The sequence below is a fragment of the Folsomia candida genome, unplaced genomic scaffold, assembly GCF_002217175.1.
Source record: "Folsomia candida strain VU population unplaced genomic scaffold, ASM221717v1 Fcan01_Sc025, whole genome shotgun sequence".
Lineage (NCBI taxonomy): Eukaryota > Metazoa > Arthropoda > Collembola > Entomobryomorpha > Isotomidae > Folsomia > Folsomia candida.
The window spans coordinates 1,408,694-1,432,110 of NW_019091217.1; the positions used below are offsets into that span (position 1 = coordinate 1,408,694).

The 23,417-nt window shown below is 46.2% G+C and overlaps 1 protein-coding gene across 1 annotated transcript; it reads right to left on the reverse strand.

The window, feature by feature from the left end:
* Positions 1 to 94: 94 nt before the first annotated feature.
* LOC110859380 (titin) lies at positions 95 to 23,331 on the reverse strand. Its single transcript, XM_035859331.1, has 25 exons — positions 23,192 to 23,331; positions 22,740 to 23,063; positions 22,313 to 22,653; positions 21,864 to 22,231; positions 10,802 to 21,626; positions 10,432 to 10,731; positions 10,006 to 10,335; positions 9,725 to 9,931; positions 9,514 to 9,615; positions 9,260 to 9,424; positions 8,267 to 8,431; positions 6,729 to 7,061; positions 6,344 to 6,643; positions 5,626 to 6,258; positions 5,213 to 5,536; positions 4,924 to 5,141; positions 4,557 to 4,848; positions 4,349 to 4,483; positions 3,695 to 4,270; positions 3,068 to 3,610; positions 2,685 to 2,956; positions 2,058 to 2,586; positions 1,653 to 1,961; positions 1,369 to 1,445; positions 95 to 1,296 (listed from the first exon to the last, which is right to left on the reverse strand). The coding sequence occupies exons 2-25, from the start codon at positions 22,852 to 22,854 to the stop codon at positions 1,077 to 1,079; spliced, it is 17,679 nt and encodes a 5,892-aa protein (XP_035715224.1). The 5' UTR covers positions 22,855 to 23,063; positions 23,192 to 23,331; the 3' UTR covers positions 95 to 1,076.
* Between the last annotated feature and the right edge of the window lie 86 nt (positions 23,332 to 23,417).

Sequence of the window (23,417 nt, forward strand, 5' to 3'; positions counted from 1 at the left end):
GCCACCCTCCTCTGGCACCCACGCCACACATTGTATGTATCCGAGCTCGTTTGTGTAGTATAGTTTTACATGAATGAATAACATTACTCTTTGGTTCATAATGTTTTGCTTGCTTTCTTTATTGCATTTCCTCCTAGTTTTCAAAACATACATTTTTTACTGTCTGCTTTATTATTCTTAAATCCAGTCAATAAGATGCACTAAAATAAGGCGGAAGCGAGACCACGACTACGAAACACAGCTTATTTGCTTCCATTGAACTCCGTTGCGTAATGTGTATTTAATAAGCAGAAAAAAATAATGTATGAATATTTAGTAACTTAATATTAGTTGATTATAATTAAAGCTAAACCACCATCGAAGATAATTTCATTGAATGAGATAACTAGCGATGAGTGACTAATTAATTTCTTAAGATCGATCACACGACCGTTATTTTTCCCAGTCCATCCTTTGCAGTTTGTGCATATTGTGTTTCTACATAAACGACTCTACATTTGTATTTGAAGAATAACGAGGAGAAGGCACCATCCAATGACTAAATCACAGACAAACACTCGTAATGTAATCCATTGTAATAGATTTCCAGCCAGTCGACTTTTTCCATACTGACACTTTGATCTACGCCACCATAAATAAGCACTTATTTTGGCATGGATTAGTTGGATGTCAATTTTTCTGGAATTTTAATCTATACTCTCGTACATTAATCGATTGATATCATCATTATCATCACACAATAAAAATAAAATATCACGGAAATCTCTCTCGCTCTCTATAATACTCGATAATCTCAGAGGATGGAAAGTAACCTGAAACTAATCCTACAAAATATTTCTTGTAATATATTTGTGTGCGTCGGATAAATCATGACACTACTACACTAATAATAACCAGAGTTTGGCTTAAGGAAAAAGATCACAAAATGGATGCACATTATTTTTTCATGCCTAACATGACTAATTAATTAGATATATTTGTAAAGATATCGACTAATAAATAGCACCAATCACTGGATGTTTTTTTCAAATTTTTTCGAACGACGTGCATTGTATTATTTTTTCCTTGTGGTGTTCCTAAATAGGTGGGGGTCCATCCGGATAGTGTAGCATAGGTTCGAGCGAGTACTTGAAGTTGTTGTGGTGCGTGCACAAGTAGTCTTCGCCGTAGGGGATGAAGGTGGCTGCTCCGAGGAGGAGGAGGATGAGGGCTTGGATTGGCAGGGAAGCTCGCACCACGCGGGCAACGTAACGACCCCCACGAACCAGGACAGAAGCTGGTGGCGGTCCGTCCTCACTGCAGACATGCAAATAAGAAAGTTAATGTTAGCGATTGAGATAATTACTTTGAGAGGGATTTGACGATTACTTTTCGGTTGAGGTGGTGCTGTGATGGGGATTTCGTGCGAGAGCTGGGCTCGAGCGACCTGCAGATCTCTCAAGTATCTACACAAGTACAAAAGTAAATAATAATAAGTTTTTAGTACCGCTTTCTACTTTGTTAAACAAGTGAGCACTACGTAATAACTGCGTAAATAGTGTTGGCAATAAATAATAATCATAAAGAGTGATTCCAAACAATTTGTGAAGGGATAAGGATATGCTACAGATAGAATAATAAAAAAAGAGGAAAAATGTGGTTATGTATGTCACCTCCTCAGATAAGCTCAGCATGGGTGACTCTCCACGGTCTCCGTCAGCCCCACTGTCTCGGATAAATGCGGACAAGTGTCGGATGTAAGCGTCGCAGACTTTTATCAGTGCTTTGAGTTGATGATTCACGGTCGAGATGCGATCAATGATCGTGGCACTTTCTTCTCCAACAAAGACATCTTGGTCCGATGGTCCAGGGGAGCAGATTCCTTCCCTTTCGATGGCCGTAGGATTGACAAACAGTTGCTCTGCCGTAGCCAGCAGCGTTGTCACTTCCGGTTCAAGCCGAACTAGTTGATCTCGCATGGCCTGAAACCCAAATGTACATCAACAGCAGTTAGTGACCATTTTCAGTCATATAATTCCGTTGATATTAAAAAGTTAAGACATTAAATTTCAACTCACCGCAAAGCGTCTCCACTTGGCCAGGATAGTTTTTCGGGGTTGGGAGAGGTCAACGGGTTCCAGGGCTTGAATGTCGTCTTGAACTTGGCCCACACAAGTTTCGTAATGTTCCAAATTTTCGTGGAATCCAGAGTTCTCCATGAGAGCGATTTGAAGCCGAGCCTGCCACAGGGCCGTTTGGTGGCACACTTTTTTCCACAGGGTTATTGCGGCCTGAAGTCGTTCGCGAAGTTTTTCCAACTCGAGGGAGCCCATCGTCGAGGTTTCCCCGTGTTCGTTAAGGTGGGAAAGGACTCCGGTCAGTCGGTGGACCAAATTTCGGTGAGAATCTAGATCCAGTACCAACTCCCTGTGTCGCAACACGGCATCCTCCAACTGCTCCACTTGAGTGGGTGGTCTTTTCTTCATGGTCGACTTCAACTTTCCCTCCGCGTGGGTCAACCACTGCTCCAAACGCCAGAGGGTGGAATCCCAAGCCCCCCTTTGGGCTGGGGTGCAAGCCGGGCACGTCACCTCCTTCTTGCTGGGACTATGACATAGGAAAAAAATGAAATAATGTTAATATGTCTAATATCCCTCTAATATATAACAGTCTAATATGTTAAATATGCCTGGACATGTACTCACCTGGATTCCCTCAACGATTGTCCCACACTTCGCACCTTTTCTTCCAACGACTTTAACTTTGTCCGAACACCGGAAACTTGGGAGGTATTGGCCTCTTCTGGGCTCAAGTGATGCTCTTCCACCAACAGCTTATGAATGTGGTTGAGATGATCAGTTTGAGATTGGGCGAGGGCAAGTACCTTGACAAGCATGTCGTGTGGGGCAGATTTGTCCACCAATTCTTTCAACTCTGCAATGTTGGAAAGAGAGCCGTGGAGAGTCTTGGCCAATTCCTGAAATGAAAGAAATTGAATTGGGTAGGGTTATTATTATATTTCAGTAAGACGTAATACTTCACAAAGTACATAGTATTAAATATTATGTATGTATGGAAAATGGAGTACCTCGAGATATATGTCCTGTCTGGTCAACGTGACGGATGACATTGACTCACTATTCAGTTCATCCTCCTCGTCCTGATCTTCAGGAGGTGCAGCAGCAGCTGATGTCACCAAAATTTGTGGCCCGGTCGGAGAAGACGATGATGATGACGATAATAATTCCTTCGTTTGTGACAGATGCAGCGTCTCCACTTGGATCGCAGCATCATGTTCTCCACTCAGAGTGTCCACCTGGACCACGCTGTCCCTCTCTTCCGCAGCCGCAGCCGCAGACGCCTCGTCTTCCTCCTCCTCCCTCTGTCTTCGCTCAACATCGCGTTCCAATCCCATGAGTAAATTTTCTAGGTAACTTTTCAGAGATTTTACGTTAGCTTGCTTCTCCTTTACAGCCTGTTTCACACTCGAGTCCACTCCCACATAAATCTTGCCCAGGGCAGACAAGTTGGACGTGAGACCCTTGTTTTGATCCACGTTGTCCCGAATCTCCATTATTTTCTTGGACAATTCTTCTGCGTCCAGAGAAGTGGACGACTGGAGTTGCTCCGCCTTAAGAAATAATGATAAATTACTTAAATATCAACTAACACGAAGTATAAGTCAATTAAGTATTCCAAAAAATGCCAATCGTACCTGGTGACACAAACTTTGATAGAAAGCATTCGTGTAAGAATAGGCGTCGTCGAATTGGGCTTGAGCTTCGGTTCGCTGCAGAGCTTCCATCAGTTGGTGACACCTCGTGAGGTGAGACCTCCAGTCTCTAACCACACCTTTTACACGCCCACTAAAGGCACCTGGGTCAGAGGCATGGACCTGCTTCGTCAGAAACGAGTAGTCGTTGCTCAAGTCTTCCACTTTGGGTGCCATGGCTTGCAGGGAGGTCACTAGCTCGATGACCTGAGCAGTGCAACTCTGCTGCTCGTCCAGACCATTTAAAGTTTCCTCCACCTGAGTTAGCAGCATTTCCAACAAGTCGCATTTCTCGTCCAGCTCTCCAACTTTCTCCCTGAGGTTGACAAGACTCGCCTTCTTACTGCTAAACCCGGAAATGAGATGTTTCCACCTATCATCGAGATTCTCCGACATTCTCCGCAGACGGTTGGAGTCAGTGTACATTCGAAGATCTTCACACTCTGTCGCCCCCAACTCGCACAGCTTTAGAATCTCGTTCACTTCAACGGACTCGTTATTAAGTCGTTTCTGTTCAGTCTGCGAGACAAACCAAATTTGTGCTTCATTAAAAAACCGTCCTAGCATATGTGAAAGCAAAATTAGTAAAATGATTACCTCATGTTTGTTGGAAGCCTTTGAGATTTCTTGGGCAGAGAAGGTGGAGAGGTTGATGGGCCTGCTCAAATAATTCTCCAGTTGTTTCAACTTGGTCTCAACGGTGGATGATCGCACTTCAAGTTCCGGCAACAACTAACAACGAGAGAGTTAGTTGCACATTAGATTATCTAACCGTGCGACCAATAACTTTAATCCTTTATGTTACCTTCAATAAGTGATTGACCCTTCCGTTCCGTTGTTCGACGAGCGTGTAGAGCTCATTCCACTTTCCTCGCACTTCTTTCAGGATGCGCACCAGTTCCTTCTTTTCCTTCCCAGCCGTCATTTCTACCAAGTCGTCTCCACATCTTGACAGACTTTGGAAGGCGGGCATCTTCATGGCCAGCTCTGGATGAAGCTCGGTCTCTATGTGGGTCAAATAGTCCTCCAAGTTTTGGGTAGAAGGACGTTCCAACCGATCCTTGGCATCCTTGACCCAGAGCAGCCAGTTCTTGCACCTTCACGAACAAATAAAATCAATAATATTGCCACGATGTGTCGTAGACAAGTTCAGGAGGTAAATAAATGCGTACTTTGTGTCAAAGATGGGAAGTAAGTCCAACTTTTGTTCAGCTTCAGCTTTGAGTTGGCTCAAATCGTCGAGGAGTTCGACCTGGCGTTGAGAGAGAGAAGTGTGTCCTTGTTGGAGAAGTCGAGCATCACTTGGTTTAATGGACGACTTTATTTCTTCTATGAAAACATTCAGTGACTCTAACGAATTTGACAGCTCGGCCGTTTCCTTGTACATTTTCTGCGTAAAAAAATAATTTTACATACACAGGGAACTCAAAACACCAACTCGGGTCGAATGAATAATCATACCTCGATTGACTTTATAAAGTGTTTTAACTCGGCGAATGATTTGGGTGGCCTTTCCTCTTTCAATCGATCCCTGATTGAGGACAGATTAGACGAAATTTGAGACATTTTAGCCTCAGTGTCTGTGTTCATTTGTAACAATCGGTTGATATGGTCCAGCCATTTGAGTAACGTGGCACGCAGATTGTCCAGGCGGGTGGAAGAGGATGCAAACTCTTGGTTCAGTCGTGTCCCAAGTTCTGGGGCGCACAAGGGGACGAGTGTGGTGTGTTGGCGCTTCAAGTCCTCCAAGAGGTCTTCCCCACGGGGTAGGCGACCAATGAGGATCTACAGAAAACCATATATTTACAAAATGGTCTACATAATTTGATTGTACATATGCAGCTAGTACTGCTATGTGTTGGGAGTATACTAACCTCAATCTGTTGTTTGACATGGGGGATTCTACCCATGGAGAGGAATGGAAGTTGTAAGGTTTGCTTTTCCTGTTCCACCTGTTGCAACCAGATCGACAGCGCGTCGAGGGCTGCTTTGTACTCACTCCAGTTGCGAAGCCGGAGTGATGTAGCGTCTTGGCGTTGAGCGAGATCGGCCTCGAGCTGATTGTACTGGTCCTGGATGGGAGCAAAGTCGGAGGGGCGCTGTTCCACCAGAGTGGAGAGAGAGTCCCCTTGTCCCTGAAGGATGTTGTGGTGGACGGAACAAAGGCTCGAGTCCGATACCAACTGAGACTCATCACCTGGAATCGGTTGGTTCAAATAGTGACGACATTGTTCCAGAGAATCGTGCCACAGTTGCAGCACCTCCTCTGCATCTGCCCTATCCGGAACTGCATTCCAAATTCGCACATACTCTTGAAACGTTTTGTGAAACACTTCTTGTGACGTTTTGAGGAGTTGTGTTAAATGTGGCTGTCCACCATCACCACCGGAAGTAGCAGAGGAGGAAACCACTTCGAGAGCCTTCATTTTGCCTTCAGCATCTCCAAGTTTGAGCAACTGTTTCTGCACAAGATCAAGAGTTGGTTCCCCATGATCACGATTCAGCAACTGCAAGGTTTCAACAAATAAATCCATGTCAGTAGTTCCTTCATCAATAATTTGTATATATGACACAAATATTTAGTGTGCGTACCTCTGAGGCTGATGAGAGTGTGACTGTTGCTTCTTGCAAGAGTTGTTGTTCTGCTGGGGTGTGAACAATGAGGTTGTGGACGGAGGAAAGGTAGCTCTTGAGGAACTGGAGTTTTCGAGACAAACCTTCCAATTCCAGTGTAATTGGGAGCTGGTGGCCCTGTTTCAAGGCCTCCTCACTGTCCAGGGAGAGGGTGAGACAAAGCTCTGTGGCCAACGCTCGCAGTTCGTTCATCGTCTCTTCCTGGGCAGGAAGTTCCGAGCCAAGCCGTTGGATTAGGTCAGTTGGGATGGATGATTTCTGCCACAATCAAAGACAGGAAATAATCACATTGTCACAACAGACCAGCACCACCACGATAAATTTTGAAATATTGCACCCATACCTTTGAAATAAGAACGACCCCACCACCGTCACCTCCTTCTCCTTGCTCTTCCTGTTGGAAGGAATAATGGGTGAGAATCTGAGGATAGAACTGTCGAATCCAGTCCTCCAGCCCTTTCTTCCTTTCGTCTAAACGGTTCCAGAGGACGAGAGCCGTTTCCGTGCGAGATATCGCCGTCTGGAGTTTCCCCACCAGCGCACCCCACTCTCCCACCACCTCCTGCACTCTGAGGTCAATCTCCCTTTGAATATCTGCTGGTGAGTCGGCTTTGAGCTGCGTGGCAATCCTTTCCACATCCGCTATGTTGACTTGCTTCACCAACTCTGCAGCGTTCTACTCGAAATCAAAACAGAGGATGAGGAATGGTTCGTTTAGACTGTCAGTCAGAATTATGCGTGCTAATTGATGTAATTTCTCAGTACTCAGATCTCCATATCCTGCATACGTATACTGCTTTTGTCATGTAAACCTCAACTACCTGCTCACTCTCGTCGTTATCTCTCTTCCAGATCAAGAGGAGTGATGCGTGATTGAGAATTTTCCTAATTTATTAGGAAATCTGTCTGAAAAGACGGGGTAAGTTAAGCAGCTGAGGAAGAATTACTGTACGAATGTCATTCAATGTCTCATGCAGAGAGAGAGAGAGAAACGATAAGAGTCGTGAATGGAGAGGAAATGAGACTGAACGTACTAATAAAAGTGGTAAGTAAGAGTAATCTGGGATGGATCAGGAGTCGAGAGAGAGAAGGAATTTGTGTGATGATGAAAACGCTAAAATTAGTTGACTGTTATTTGCTGCTACTTTGATTGGGCCGTGACCCTAGAAGAGCAATAAGCTGATTCTCATCTCCTCTTCTATAGAACCTACATATATGCCTTTACATACGCTGGTTATTTTCTATCCACATTTCTTCCCATCCTCCAGTCAAACCATAGTCAGCCTCGATCTCTTGTAATTCGCACACACAAATGTGCTTCGTACCAGCAATCGTAGCAAATGGTGCAGATTAATAAATAATTTGGGATTGGCATGAATGAAAGGACCTCACGTATTTATGCTGTGCAACGAGAGAGTGGTTTGACAACTTGGTCGATGACGGTTCAGTATTGGCTTCATATAATAAAAGCTTCCAGCCAGTCTCACTCGCTCTCAAATTCAGTCGTTTTGGGACAGTACAAGAAATACAGTCGTACGAAGTACGAATACATATTTGTTATTCTTTGTGTGCTATAAAAGTCTAAGCTGTCCAGGGTTATGTTATACGAACTTGTTTCTGTTTGCATTGTGCCATATGGAAATGTGTTCCTGACTCAACATGTAAAAATTCCACTATTCCCATTAAAATAACTGCTTCATCATCACTCGATCAACCAAACCAGATGCAAATAAATGTACATGTGCATATGCCGGTATGCAAATGCATGTAGTTTATGCTTAATTGTGCCGAACGGGTCACTGCTCGTCTTCCTTGGTGCGGAGATGCAGGGCTGAGATGAGTGAGTACGTAAAAATATCTGGAGAAGGTGGAGCCATGTACCTTGAGATGTCGGTCGGATGCGAGGAGGAGGCCGTGTTTGGTGGGGCCTTCGGCGACAAGATCCAACGTCGTCTGTGTCTGTGTGGTGAGGAGAGCGATGGAGGTTAAAAGTTGGTCGTACTGCTCCCAAAATCCCAACTGCTCCTGCACTCGTTTCCTCAGATCCTATTTTTAGACAGGAAGCACGTTAAACAGCATCTCATCTCTCATTTTTCCCCCCTACACAACGACGTCTCGCACAAGCGTCACTTTCTTTTTACTGTTCAGAATAAATGTCACGTCCTCATTTCTCTCCACGAGTTTGTGGGACATTATTATTGCGTTAGTCAATTGGACGAGTGTCACAAACAACTAAAACTGCCAATCATCCTTATTGACGACGACGAGGAGGGTAACATACAGAATATTTAATGAACATAAAGTCAACAGCCAAAGAGGACAATTGACACGTTTTCTTTTACCAACAACTCGACTACTCAACTCATAACACACACTTTAAGAAGTACGTACGTAGCACGCAGAGCACAATGGATATTTCAATGGCCAGATCAATAGCAATTTTTAGCAGAACAGTTATTTGTTGCCGACTCCACCGAGTCCAAATGCCAACTAACTGAATTTAAATACCGAGACCCAACTCTGCACGACTCTCCGTACGTACGTACATTTAAATCCATGTGTATGCGTTGTGTTGCAAGTTGATGGTTATCCTAGTCATGTTATTCGTCATGTTGTTGCATGTGTAGCTAACTCTGTTATCTAATCTCTGTCATCACAATCAACAAGACGAGGAACGACGATGTGACGTGACATACTTTATCTGTCGTTCACACTCACTCGATTACTAATTGAACGAGTCAACAAAAACAAAACAAATGGTTATGGATTAGGGGAAAATGTGTTGGAATTAATCTATCGAATGAGACATTCTTTGCATCTGTTCGTATAGGGATTACACGATCTACACCTAATTAGAAAGATTGATAAAATTACTTGGATTCTGGCGCTGAGAGTGTGCACTGTGGCTTCCATCTCGTGCAACTCGTGGTCCATTTTGCCCTTGTTGAGGGCGAGGTGGGTGGTAGAGGGGAAAGTGGTCAGGAGGTGACGCATCTTGTCCAGGTCAACGTTATTCTTGGAAATGTCTTCATCCAGAGTCTGCAAAAATACAAAAGTTAATGGAAGAAGATACAAATTGGTTAAAACATGTGCACATCTACATTGTGATGATTTAAGCTTATCCATACCTGACAGTTCTGCAGAGATTGTTTGAGAATGTCCTGAGATAACTCGAAAAAGGACGTCCATTGGTCAACACGAGCACGAAGGGTGTCTTGGAGTCGTCGGGTCTGCATCATTTGAATGATTATGAAAATAGTATAAAAATAAATGCTTCTAGATACGCATAATATGTGCATATGAATATGCATAAATTATAATTATGTGTAAAGTACGCACTTTGAGAGACATTCTCCCAAAAGTGGCAAACTTCTCTCGAACAGTGTGCGCCACGTTCAGCTCTCCAGAAACTTCGCTGTCCAGTGTCGAAACGAGGGATAGCATGGCACTGATTCGCTCCGCATCCTCCGGCTCTAAAACCCCTCCCTCATTCGACAGCAAAGTGCTCAGTTGATGACGCTTATTCAGAATTTGGGCCTTTAGAATCTGCCAATGAGTGAGAGAGATGATTAAAATGGGCTACATCAGCAATCGCATTCTAGTTGTGCATATGTACGCACCTGTAATTTTTCCAGGTAGACATAGAGATCGTCCTCCGAGTCTACATTGACCAACATGGTGGATAACTCGGAAGCCATGGTGGACAATTCATCAGACATGACGCCAAGCCTGGTCGAGACGGAAGACTCCGTGTCTGGCTCTCCATAAAAGGAGGATAACTCTGTTGACGCCACTGCTGCTACCAATGAACACCAGCGGTCATCAAAGTTGGCAAATACGCCCCGAATTGTGGGTTCATCAGTCACGTGGAGAGCACGCATACACTGGTCCAATAAAACAGACGCCTCGTTCCTTAAAGGTTGAAGGGTTTCAAGCTGTGCTTTCAATTCCTGTCGCCACAAACAATGAAAACAAGGTATTTTAATGTCATATATGCATACACGTGGGAAGGGAAATATTCGACAGAAAGATGTTTTGTTACTTACCCAAAAGTCGTAGGGATGACTGAGGGGTTGGAGTGCTAAGGCGTCCATTTTTCCCTCTGCCTTCTGCAACCAGGCCCGGAGCCGGGTACACAGTCGGTCGTAGCTGGACTGCGAGTCTCGATAGGCGACCAGTGACTGTAGCCCACTCGTCACTCGTCCACTTAGCCCCAAGAGTTGTTCCACCAGGGCGTCCGACCCACGTTCCAACGTCTCACAAGTCAAAACCTCTTGCAGACTCTCACTCACGGTTCGAAGCTGCATGAGACGAGCTTGGTGGACGATCATGTCAGAGTAGAGGGACTGCGAGTGATGGTGACATTAGCATAATTTCAAATTATACACAAAATACATAATCACGAGTGCATTTTACCTGGTAGGTGGTGCAGTATCTGTCCACCTCGCCCGACGCTACCTGGTCCAGTGACGGAATCTTTTTGGACACGGCCCCCAGCCAATTCCTCTCCTCCTCAAGCCCTTGCTCTAGCCTTCCCCAACGTGCGGAAGCCACTGCCATTTGCTGTCGCTTTTTGCCAGCACGTTCCAAAATACTTGAAGCTTCATCGTAGAGTCGATGGTGCAGCACCTCGTGCGTCTTTTTCGTCGAGGGGTCCAACCCATACTCCAACTTTTCCAGCGCTTGCTGACACCGCTTCAAATTGCCAAAGAATTTACGATTCTTCTTCACCTCATTTTGCAAGTGTGGTAAATTTCTGACCACAATTTTTTGAGAAACTAGTCCTTCGGCCACTTCAATGACCTTCTCAAATTCCTGCAAGGTCATCTCGTACTCCTCAGCGATCGAGTTAACTTGGAAAAGACGTTCCTTCTCTTCTGCCAATTGTAGACAGATGCGATCTAGGTCGGATTGCAGGTGGTTCGACTCCTCGGATAAGTCGCGGTCGTCCTGGTGTGAGTAGTTGTGGGCGTGGTGGTCCACCTTCTCAATCACATCAAGAGCTAATGGTCTCACGTTTCTTTGAAGTTCAAGTTCCAATTCGTCCAAGGCTTTTAGTTGGATAGAAGTTGGTTGATCCTCTCCATTTCCCACGATCCCGTCCATCCTTGTTTTAATGGAGTCAAGCTTTTGGTGTGTGTCGGTTAGGTTTTGAACCAAGTTGGCCCTTGCAAGCTCTTGTTCCTCCAACGAGTTGCACACTGCGGCGATGTGTTCAATGATTTCGGTCGTTATCGTAGTGAGTACAGGCTCAAGGCTCGACAAAACGTCCGATCGGGTTGTTTCTTCGATGAAGGGATGTTCTGTCACCATGTTTCTGAAGGAGTGGATAGGCAGCAACGCCTCATCCAGTTGACCCTTAAGCTCCTCGACTGCTTTCATCCGATCTGCTGGCGAAATAGAAGTGGACGGTTCTTCAAGTCTCACGAGTTTTACACGAATCGTTTCCACAATTTCAGTGATGGTTTCCATAATGTAAACAATTTCTTGGATCACGGTGACATTGTCCTCACGCCGTAACGCATCTTCTAATCTGGCAAGTCCATCTTTGGAGCTCTGTGTTAAAGTGGAAACGTCTTTGCTCTCCCCGGAGGGTGACATTACAAGGCTAAAAGATGGATGACTTGTAGCTTTTCTCGCCCTTTGCCCCCCAATTCGCTTGAGTTTCTTCATGACCTTGTTCAGTTTGAACTTTTGTTCAAGCTCTTGTGGAGATGGTTCGACAATTTCTACGACTGAAACCACGGGTGGCAGTTCTTCCTCCACATCTTGTTTGATTTTGTCACGCTTGGACTTGCGAATGCGATGTGTTTTTTGAGGTTCAACTTCTTGTTGGGCTGAAGGCGGTTCACTTGGTATCTCTTCTTGTTGCTGTTGCTCGTCTACTTGAGGGCTGATTTTTGTCTCTGGGTCGCTCGAAGTAATTTTATGGTGGTCCCCTTGTTCTTCCTTCTCAACAATTTGTGCTCCCTGCACTGACATTGCGGCTTCTTCTGATAAAAATGGTGCTTCTGGTGGGGCCGCCATTTCGGGCTGGGTCACTTTTACCGCTTTCAGATCCTTCTCTTGAATTGATGGTTCCGTAAGACGTACAACTTCTGACTGTTCGTCGGACACAGTTCCCTCTGTCTGTTGGGCAGGCTGAGAGGAAGGCGAGACGACGTCGAGGACGCTGAATTCTTGATTCTCAAGGGACGGTTCGAGTTGAACAACTGGAGCCATCGCCACTTTCTCCTCTTCGCGATCATCTTTTGGGCTCACTTGCGATTCAAGTATTACGTTGTTTGCAACTTCTTTCGATCTTGCAAATTCTTCTTCCTTGAGCGAGTTGGACACCGCAGCGATGTGTTCATTGAGTTCGGGCGTGATCGTAGCGAGTACTGGCTCCAGGCTAGACAAAACGTCCGATCGAGTTGTCTCTTCGATGAAGGGATGCTCCTTCACCATGTTTCGGAAGGAGTGGATTGGCAGCAACGCCTCGTCCAGTTGACCCTTAAGCTCCTCGACTGCTTTCACCCGGTCGGTTGGCGAAATAGAAGACGATGGTTCTTCCAATCTCACGAGTTGCATACGAATCGTTTCCACGATTTCAGTGATGGTCTCCAAAATGTAAACAATTTCTTCGATCACGGTGACATTGTCCTCACGTCGCAACGCGTCTTCCAGTCTGACCAATCCATCCTTGGAGTTCTGGGTTAAAGTGGAAACGTCCTTGCTGTCCTCGGAGGGTGATATTGTATGACTAAAAGGTGGCTGATTGGTGATTTTTCTCTCCTTTTGTCCCCCAATTTGGTTTAGCTTCTTTATCACCTTGTTCAGTTTGGACTTTAGTTCTAGCTCTTGGGGAGAGGGCTCGGAAGTTTCTACGACTGAGACCACGGGTGGCAGTTCTTCCTCCACATCATGCTTGACTTTGTCACGCTTGGATTTACGAATGCGGTGCGTTCTTGTGGGTTCAACTTCCTGTTTGACTGATGGAACTTCTTGCTGCTGTTGCTCGTCTTCTTGAGAGCTGATTTTTTCCTCTGAGTCGCTCGAAGTAGTTTTATGGTCGCCCCCTTGTTCTTGTGGTTGGGATGCCTCTTCGTCTACTATCACTTTGGCAATATCAGTGTCTGCAGTTGTGCCTGCTAAATTCGCGGATAAAGTTTCGGGTTGCAAAAACTCAATAACTTTTTCTGATTTCATCCCCACTTCTGCTGTCGGCGATAACGGAAACTGTTCAAGTTTTAAGAGGATAGCTTCCTTGGTACTATTTATTGTCGACTCAGCGGAAGTTGTGCCAGTTGCAGGAGGTTGTGTGCTGATTGAGGAAAATGTTTCTTTTGTGATTTCTGATTCCTTGACCACCAGACTGGGCGAGGTTGATGGTTCGAGAACGCGTATAGACGTCGGATCCACCGGATTCTCTTGCTCTGGCAAATCAGAGGGATAATCCAATGGACTTGTTACCCCCATCGTCTCGTCATCTGCGGCTACTGCAGGTTTCACTTTGGCCCCTTTTTTCTTCTTCCTAGTCTCAGCTTTAGGGGGTGGACCACTGGAAACAGCTTCTTCGCGCTCCTTTGCGGGTTCTTGGTCCCGGACTGACGGAAGCGTGGTTGCTGTAACTGTAAGTTCAGGTTCCTGAACATTGAATTGGTCAGTCTGAATGGGCACTGGCTCCCCATCTGGATAAGGAGACCCGGGGAAAGTTTGGGCCGTTTTCTCTTCATCCTGCTTGCTAGCTTTATCTCCGTCCTTTGGGATGGAATCATCAATTTCCAACTCTTGTGCCGCCACTAGAAGTTCGTCTGTTGTGGTTTGCGATATCAATCCAGCGTCTGGTGGAAATCCTAGTTCGTGCGTTTCTTGGGCTTGAATTGACTTGACCAACAGATGCGCAGGTTCGTCGGTTTCATCAGCTTTCTCTGACACAATTTGGTGGCCTGATGTGGAGTCAGGCTTCCCTTGAGACTCAACTCCTCCATCTGAGGGCTCGTCTCCTTTCTTTCCACGGCGTTTTCCTTTCGTTTTCTTTCTTTGATCTTCTCTAGCAATGGGTGGTTCTGGTTTTTCATCATCCGTCGGTTTAACCTCGGGGGGTGATGGTTCTGGTTGGGCATCACTCGTCTTAGTGACCTCAGGCAGTGATGGCCTTAACAAACGTTCATCTGTGCAGACTTGTGATGCAGGATCTGCGTAATGATCATCTGAAGAAGGTGGAATTTGTTCAAGGTTCTTTGGAACAATAGCATGTAGCACTACTGGGGAGCCATTGTCTTCACCAGTCTTGTCACTCGTTTCCTCGCCCTCGGTTGAGGTAGGCAGAGCAGGGACGATGGTTATGTCCTCAGCAACCTGTGGCTTGTTTACTCTCAATTCTTTGGGCGCTTGGGATGGCTCAGAAATTTGCGCCACTGGTTTATCAGGGGATGAAGACAGGGAGACTTGGATACTGCTGCTGGGTCCAGTCATCGTTTGATGATCTTGTGTCCTTGATGGGTCCAGTTCCTTGTCTTCATGTGCACGTCTGCCCTTCGTTTTCTTCTCTCCTGCCCGTGTGGGCACGTGGGCTGGTTCCTCTGATGGAAGAGTGAGTACTTGTTCTTCAACCTTTGATGGCACACGGGGTTCAGTCGGATGCACAAACTTCGAATCTTCGTCCAAATCGTGCGATGGTGCGAGTGTAGTGGTTGCTGCAACTTCTTGTCGGATCTCTGGCTCAGCAATTTCAGTTGGGCTGAATTCTGTCTCAACCACGTGACTTCGTTTTTCTTCATCACGGGATCCAACTTTTCCTTCGCTCTCTTCAGTTGCAGAGGTAGGACGGAGCAGAACGGATTCGTCAGCTCTAATTTCCTCATCGTCCGGAGTGCCACATACCCACGCGTGCGTTTTTGTGATGACAACTTCCTCCACAGGGGTCAAGTGATGATCAGCAGTAGCAATTGACTCAATTTCCGTGGACATCAATAGCTGTTGTTGAAGGGAGGACACCAAATGCTCTTCTTCCGGATCGTGTGCTATTTTGGAATCCGTCTCTGTCACACCGTCGTCTGCCACTCTCGCTGAAACTATTTGTTCACCTATCTCTCCTTGTATTTTTGCATCCACTGGTTCAACGTGTGGTGGAAATATTGCTCCGGGTTCTTGTTCCTGAATTTCCAGAGGTGAAATTAAGCCGACTCGGTCATCCTTTTCCTCGCGAGTTTTACGGTTTCCGATATCCTTAGTTGTCTGGTCTTCCCGTTGGGACAATTGCACTGCTGTGGGTTTTTCCATTTTCTCATCAACTTGGACAGACAGTATTTCTGAGGCCAACAGATGCACAGGTTCGTCGGTTTTATCAGCTTTCTCTGACACAATCTGGTGGCCTGGAGTGGAGTCAGGTTTTCCTTGAGAAGCAACTCCCTTGTCTGACGGCTCATCTTCTTTCTTTCCACGTCGTTTTCCTTTCGTTTTCTTTCTTTGATCTTCGCTGGCAGTGGATGGCTCGGGTTTTACATGGTCAGGCTCTTTGACTTCAGGCAGCGATGAACCCAACAAAACGTCGTCGCCTTTAAACTCTGTAGACGATTCAGTCGGTTTATTAGCCTCCAGGGCCGATTCTACAACTTGTGACTTAACAATGGTTGATTGAGCTGGTTCCTTCAATTGCTGAGACTCGAGTTGACGTAATTCATCTGCTTTCACTGGAACCAGTTCCTCAGTAACAACACTCTCCGTCTCTTTGGTGAAGGGAATTGACTTTTCGGGTCCCAATTCTCCACTTTCTTTTTGTTCTTCAGACACCAGATCTGTTGCAACGTTGTCAATGTCCTCAACTTGGTCGACTTTCTCCGGCAGATTTGCATCGTCGGTGAGGGTACTAATTCCTCTCTCGGTCTGAGATGATGATGAAAAATCTTCCAGTTTTTGGACCGTAGGTTTGGGATCTGCGGATTTTGTAATTATCTGTCCCTCAGTTGCAGGGAGAGTCTCATCAGGATCGAGGGCTGCTTTCTCTTTCTTCTTGCCACCCTTTCTCGGCTTTTTCTTGCTTTCCCTTGCCTCAGGTTTATCAGACGGTGCGTGTTCTGCTACTTCAATTGACTCTTCAATTTGACGCACTCGCTCAGGAGCAGTTGCAATCTCAATCAACGAAACTGGTTCCTCCAGGTGCTGAGACGGAAGTTGGCCTACCTCCTCTGCTTTCACTTGAACCACTTCCTCCGTAACGACACTTTCTGCCTCTTCCTGTTTGGATGGAATAGATTTTTCGGGTTCAAACTCTTCTCTATCTTTTTCCTCTTCAGATTTTGGAGTCGGTGTCGCCACCAGTTCTGCTGCAACACTTTCAGTGATTTTCTCCTGTGTTTCAATTGCGGGGACTACATGCTTCGTCTCGTGTGGATCGGTCCCGGGGGTAGCTTCTTTAGTTTTCTCCTCCTCTTTCTCCTTCCTCTTGCCACCCTTTTTCGCCTTCTTCTTGCTTTCCTTTGAATCAGGTTTGTCGGAAGGTGCATGTTCTGCCACTTTAATTGACTCGTCAATTTGACTCACTTGCTCAGGAATAGTTGTTGATTGTACAACCTCAATCGAAGAAACAGGGGTTGATTGAACTGGTTCCTTTAATTTCTCAGACTCAAGTTGACCTGACTCCTCCGCTGCTTTCTCTTGAACCAGTTCCTCCTTGACCTTGGGGGGAGTTGACTTTTCTGCTTCTGTTGCCCTTTCCTGGTCGGACTGTGGCATCACCACCGATTCTGCTGGAATATTAGCAATTTCCTGCTTTAGTTGGCTGACTTTTTCCGGTACATTTTGTGCCACTTGCAACAGTGTCTCCTCCAGAGTTTGAGTAAATTCAAAAGATTTACTGTCAACTTCGACTGGGAACGATTGTTGTTCCGTTTTCTGTGGCGATGTGATCACTCTGGTTTCCCAATCTACTTTCGTCTCGTCTTCTGTTCTAGGAACAACGGGTGTGGAAATCTCTTCCGTTTCAAGTGACGTGGCGTGTGTGACCGTCGCTGCGGGTATGATTTTATTCTCCTCAGCTTCTCTAGCCACACGAACTTCATTCGTCAGGTTCTTCGCAGCTGGGTCTTGGACCTGTACCCGATCCGTCGCCACAATTTCTCCATCTTTCACATCCTCATCATTTTCCTGTTCAACAATTGATATGGGGAGAATCTCTTGGTGCGTTAGTGATAGTGTGGACTTGGGTGCCGTTATGTCTGCAGTTGAGGACACATCAGCAGTTTCTACTTTCGGATCTGATTCGATCAGGCTCTGCTGAGGTGAAACTTTTTCGGGTGACGTCTCCTTTCTTTCAACGCCTCGCTTCTCTTTCGCAGGCGTTTTCTTCTTCCGGTCTCGGGGCACGGAATGTTCAGCATCTACTTCGCGTCTTTTCTCTTCCTCCAGCTCTGTGTGCGTCACGTCTCTTGGTGGATATGTTTGGAATGAATCAAGAGTTGATAGTTCCGTAAGACGTACAACTTCTGACTGTTCGACGGATACAATTCCCTCTCTCTGTTGGGCAGGCTGAGAGGAAAGCGAGACGACGCTGATTGATTCTTGATTCTCCAGAGACGGTTTGGGCGGAACAATTGGACTCATCACCACTTTTTCCTCTTCGCGATCATATTTTGGGCTCACTTCCGGTTGAGGTATTATGTCTTCTGAGCTCTTGTCTGGTTTTGCAACTTCTTTCGTCTTTGCTTGTTCCAACGAGTTAGACACCTCGGCAATGTGTTCAATGAGTTCGGGCGTGATCGTAGTGAGTACAGGTTCCAAGCTCGACAAAACGTCAAATCGGGTTGTCTCTTCGATGAAGGGATGATCCTTCACCATATTTCGGAAGGAGTGGATTGGCAGCAACGCCTCGTCCAGTTGATCCTTAAGTTCCTCGACTGCTTTCACCCGATCTGCTGGCGAAATAGAAGACGATGGTTCTTCCAATCTCACGAGTGTCATTCGAATCGTTTCCACAATTTCAGTTATTGTTTCCATAATGTAAACAATTTCTTGTATCACATTGAGATTGTCCTCACGTCGTAACGCGTCTTCCAATCTGACCAGTCCATCCTTGGAGTTCTGTGTTAGAGTGGAAACGTCCTTGCTGTCCTCGGGTGACATTACAAGGCTAAAAGGTGGCTGACCTGAGGCTTTTCTCCACTTTTGTCCCTCAATTTGTTTGAGTTTGTTCATCACCTTGTTCAGTTTGGACTTTAGTTCAAGCTCTTGTGGAGAGGGTTCGAGAATCTCCACGACTGAGACCACGGGTGGCAGTTCTTCCTCCACATCTTGCTTGATTTTGTCACGCTTGGACTTGCGAATGCGGTGCGTTTTTTGTGGTTCAACTTCTTGTTGGGCTGATGGCGCTGCAGGTGGTAATTCTTCTTGTTGCTCTTTCTCGCCTTCTTGGGGGCTGATTTTTGTCTCTAAGTCGCTCAAAGTAGTTTTCTGATGGTCCATCGGTTCTTCCTTCTCAACAATTTGTGTCTTCTGCTCTAACATTGTGGTTTCTTCGGATAAACGTGACGCTTCTGGTGGGGCAATTTCGAGTTGGGTCACTTTTACCTTTGTTACTCCGTTTTCTGTTTCTAGATCGGTGTGTGTCGCTTTACTAGATGAAGATGTTTGGAATGAATCGGAAGTTAATGGTTCCGTAAGACATGCAGCTTGTGACTGGTCGTCGGAAACAATTTCCCCTGTCTGTTGAATAGGCTGAGAGGAAGGTGGGACGCCGCCGAGGACGCTGAATTCTTGATTCTCAAGGGACGGATCGAATGGAGTCACCACTACTTTCTCCTCTTTGTTATCCGTTGGGCTGACTTCCGGCTGAGGTGTTAGGTCATCAAAAGCTTGCTCTGGTTTTGCAACCAATTTTGACCTTGCCAACTCTCCTTCCCTGAGCGAGTTTGATGCCGCGGTGATGTGTTCAATGAGTTCGGGCGTGATCGTAGTGAGTACCGGCTCAAGGCTAGACAAGACGTCCGATCGGGTTGTCCCATCGATGAAGGGATGTTCTGCCACCATGTTTCGGAAGGAGTGAATTGGCAGCAACGCCTCATTCAGCTGACCTTTAAGCTCCTCGACTGCTTTCACCCGGTCGGCTGGCGAAATTGAAGTGGACGGTTCTTCCAATCTCACGAGTGTCATTCGAATCGTTTCCACAATTTCAGTTATTGTTTCCATAATGTAAACAATTTCTTGGATCACAGTGAGATTGTCCTCACATCGTAACGCGTCTTCCAACCTTACCAATCCATCCTTGGTGTTCTGGATTAGGGTCGAAACGTCCTTCTCACGTACAACTCCGAGATCTTTCTCTGACTTTGACCCCGGCGGTTGTGGAGTTATGTGCGAATCGACAACGGTGGAATAAACGTCTGACGATGAAATCAAGTCCTCCACCGGGTGTAAAGACGCTCTCGGTTTGTCACCCGCTTCCTTTGAATCCTCCACAAATCCTTTTGCCACATCCGGTGAGGCGGGGGTCTCGGTTGGAACTCCTCTGGTGGGTGCTTCTGGAATTGTTGTTTGACATGGCTCCAGACTCCCCACAGGCGCCACCGTTTCCACAAACTCAGGTTCTGTTGCGGTGAATGTCACTGATTCTGAAATGAGCTGACAAGTGTCTCCAATTATCGCTGTCTGGGGACCCACTGGTTCCTTCACTTCAATTTCATCCCCCTTTCTCGGTTTACTCATGGTTTCAGCTGAAGTCACATCTACCAGGTCTACTAAATCTGGTATTGGGATTGGTTCTTTAGATTCGGATGGCTCTGAAGTCATGGGTGGGATTGAGTGTGGTTTAGGCAGTGAGTCGACTGTCGTTGGCTCCACCACCGAAAACTGATCCCCTTCAAAAGTGACTGCCGCATCTTCCTCCGATCGTGTACCATCCGAAACCAGCAAACTTTCATCTTGCTTGAGTTCTACAGGTTTGTCAACAACAGTTGATACTTTCAGGTCGTGGGGTTGTAGAGTTTCTTGAGTAATCAGCGAGGGAGGTTCGGACGTGCATGTGTCGACAATTGGCTGATCGATTACGTTGATGGATTCAGGGATGTCACTCATCTTGGTGGTTTCCGCTTTTGCAGACAGGTCTGTCTTGCTTGCTTTCCTTTTGGGAGTAGGACTCGGAGACTTGCGTTCTTCTTGTGACACGTGGACACTCAAAACCACGTCGATTGCTGCATCGTCCGTGAGGGTACCAATTCCACTCTCGGTCTGAGATGACGACGAGAAATCTTCCAGGTTTTGGACAAAGGGTTTATCATCTGCGAATTCTGCAGCCATTGGCGGTGTGTCAGTTTTGGGGACAGAATGCTTTGACTCGCTTGGATCGAGTGCGGGGACTGAGGTAACTTCTCTAGTTTTCTCTTCCTCTTTCTCCTTCCTCTTGCCTCCCTTTTTCGCCTTCTTCTTGCTTTCCTTTGAATCCTGTTTGTCGGAAGGTGCATGTTCTTCCACTTTAATTGTCTCTTTAATTTGACTCACTTGCTCAGGAACAGTTGTTGATTGTACAACCTCAATCGAAGAAACAAGGGTTGATTGAACTGGTTCCTTCAATTGCTCAGACTCAAGTTTGCATTCCTCTGCTTTCTCTTGAACCAGCTCCTCCGTATCCGCCTCTTCGTGTTTGGACGGAATGGGCTTTTCGGGTTCAAACTCTTCTCTTCGTGTTCCTTCTTCAGGTTTTGGAATCTGTGTCGCCACCAGTTCTGCTGCAACACTGTGAATGACTTTCTCCGGTACAGTTTGTGACACTTGTGACGGGGTCTCCTCTGGAGTTTTATTGTCTAGTTCAACTGGGAATGAATACTGTTCCGTTTTCTGTGGAGATGTGATCACTGTGGTTTCTAAATGTAACTCATCCGAAGTGATTACCTTCTCGGGGGAAAGTTCTTGGGTCGGAATTTGTGACTCGTGGGTTACAAAATGCGGTTCAGATGATGTGGAATCTATCTTTGTGGATTTAGATGTCGATTCATGCTTTACGGTGTCAGCTTCTATGTGTTTTTGTTCAGTTTTCGAATCTTGAGTTGGTGGAAAAGATTTTCTCTTTCCAAGACTATGAACCGAGTCAGGCGAGTCGTCACTTTTCTCCTGCTTTTTCTTCTCTGGATATTGTTCAACTGGTGGTGCGACTACACTCTTCTGCTGCTTGGAAATCTCAGTCTCAATCGGTGAATGTGGAGCAATCACGGGTGGAGTGACCCCATCTTTGACAAGCAGTGACTGCTGCACTAACTCTTCCACTTGTGACCTAAAAATGGCGACATTAAGGAATGGACTAATGTAAATAAGCTCTGATATCTTCAATTTTTCTGCCTTTGGATGATGTCACATTTGATAAATTCAACAACAGAACTGAAAAATCTTACTTCTCGTTCAAAGTTTATCATGGGAAAAAGTGAGAAAGTGCAATTGCTACTGAATGATTTTGACTAAACCCGTTCCGACTCTGTAAAATGTAGCAGTTGAGATTATGAAAGTATTTTACCTGGAAAGGATGGGGCCTACGGAAGACTCGAGACTTTCCCTCACCGCCTCCTCCACTTCTTGCGGAATGTCTGGAATGTCCTCGGGCATGGGAGTTGCGCCCCCTCGTGGCGTGTAAGAGTCGGTAATCTCAGTGATGACCACACCCGGCGAGGTTGGTGGGAAGTCGCCGCCCCCTCCTTGCACTGCAGATGAAGACGATGAGTAGTCAACAATGGGGCCACTCGTCAGCTCCGCAGTCTGTTCGTCAACCTCGTCCGGCTCATCAATTATCTCCTCCGTCACGATCTCCTCCCCGTTTACGATGACTACTTTTCTAATTATTCGGCGTCGTTTTCGGATAACTCGTCGTGTAACTTGTTTCGTTACCTGTAGGTGCATGAGATGTGTTATATGTAGCGAGGGATGATGACAACGAGTATTGCATAGTAATTAATGTATCTACTTTACCTGTCGCACCCTCACAGTGAGGCTGTCCCCATCGTCAGGGGTTATGAGTCGTCTGCTCTGTGTGGGCGAGTGGACCAATTCCTTCGTCTCCTGGGACATTCCAGCTGGCAGTGCGAAGATTGGGATTTCTTCGACAAGGTCCGGAGTTAGGGCACGCTGGTCCTCACCACTTGATGCCATCGTCATGGATGATATTGAACTGGTGCTCGTCTCCATACCAGACGTACTGCTGGACACTTGGACAGATTGGGTCATTTCTCTCCGCTGATTGACGACTACGGTGCGCTGCATGTTGGTCAGATAGTTGGACCCATCCGGACCCGTCACAAAGCTCATGGTTTCTGAAGACGAATAAAAAACAATGGGATGAGTGCAAGATATCCAATTTGCGAATTGAGCATATGCCACAAGATATGTAAATGCTTACCTTGTGGTGGAATGGTGTATGTGGACTCCTCCACCGTCTTGAAGAAGGAATTCCCGGAATCATCGTCCCCTTGTTCAGCAGCAGCAAAAGCCAGCTTCCCGTCCTTGTCCTCCATTTGACAGATGTCTAGCTCTAGGTTCGCAGGTCGATTCTGATCCTCAGTTCCTCCTCCTCTTGCCTCTGAAGGGCTGCCCTCCACATTGATTGCAGCCACCAAGGTTCCTCTCACTGTGATCTGCTCAACGTCGTCGTCCTCGGTGTTGAGCGTGGTGTCATGAGTGTCCACATCATCATGCAACACCTCCGGCAATGGCACTGTTGTAACTGTCGTAACAGATTTAACACACACTGTAAACACTGACATTCCTCGTCGGATAATTGGAACATAATCCGGAAAACGTATCACGCGAGAGATCAGAGATCGAGTAAAAAAGGAAGAGAAGATTTAATACCCCGTGGTGATGGTGGTGCTAGCGTGCTGCTTCCACCGTCAGCTCTCTGCTTATCGTCATCACCAGTCGTCTCCGTTCTGGCAACCGGGCACTCTTTCCTCTCCAACTGGGTCTGACGAAGAAAAATGAAAGTGTGAAAATGAGCCAATTATAAAATTACAAATGAAACACCATCACGCGAGATAGGATTAAAAGACGAAAGGAAAAGGTAGGTCGAGGTCGCTGC

What these genes read in the sequence shown, in the direction of transcription:
- LOC110859380 (XM_035859331.1), bottom strand. Translation starts at nt 22,854, where the DNA reads ATGGAGGACAAGGACGGGAAGCTGGCTTTTGCTGCTGCTGAACAAGGG. An exon ending in GATACTGCACCACCTACCAG is followed by an intron (nt 10,732 to 10,801) that starts GTAAAATGCACT and finishes CATCACTCGCAG; the next exon opens with TCCCTCTACTCTGACATGAT. An exon ending in AATCTCTGCAGAACTGTCAG is followed by an intron (nt 9,425 to 9,513) that starts GTATGGATAAGC and finishes GTATTTTTGCAG; the next exon opens with ACTCTGGATGAAGACATTTC.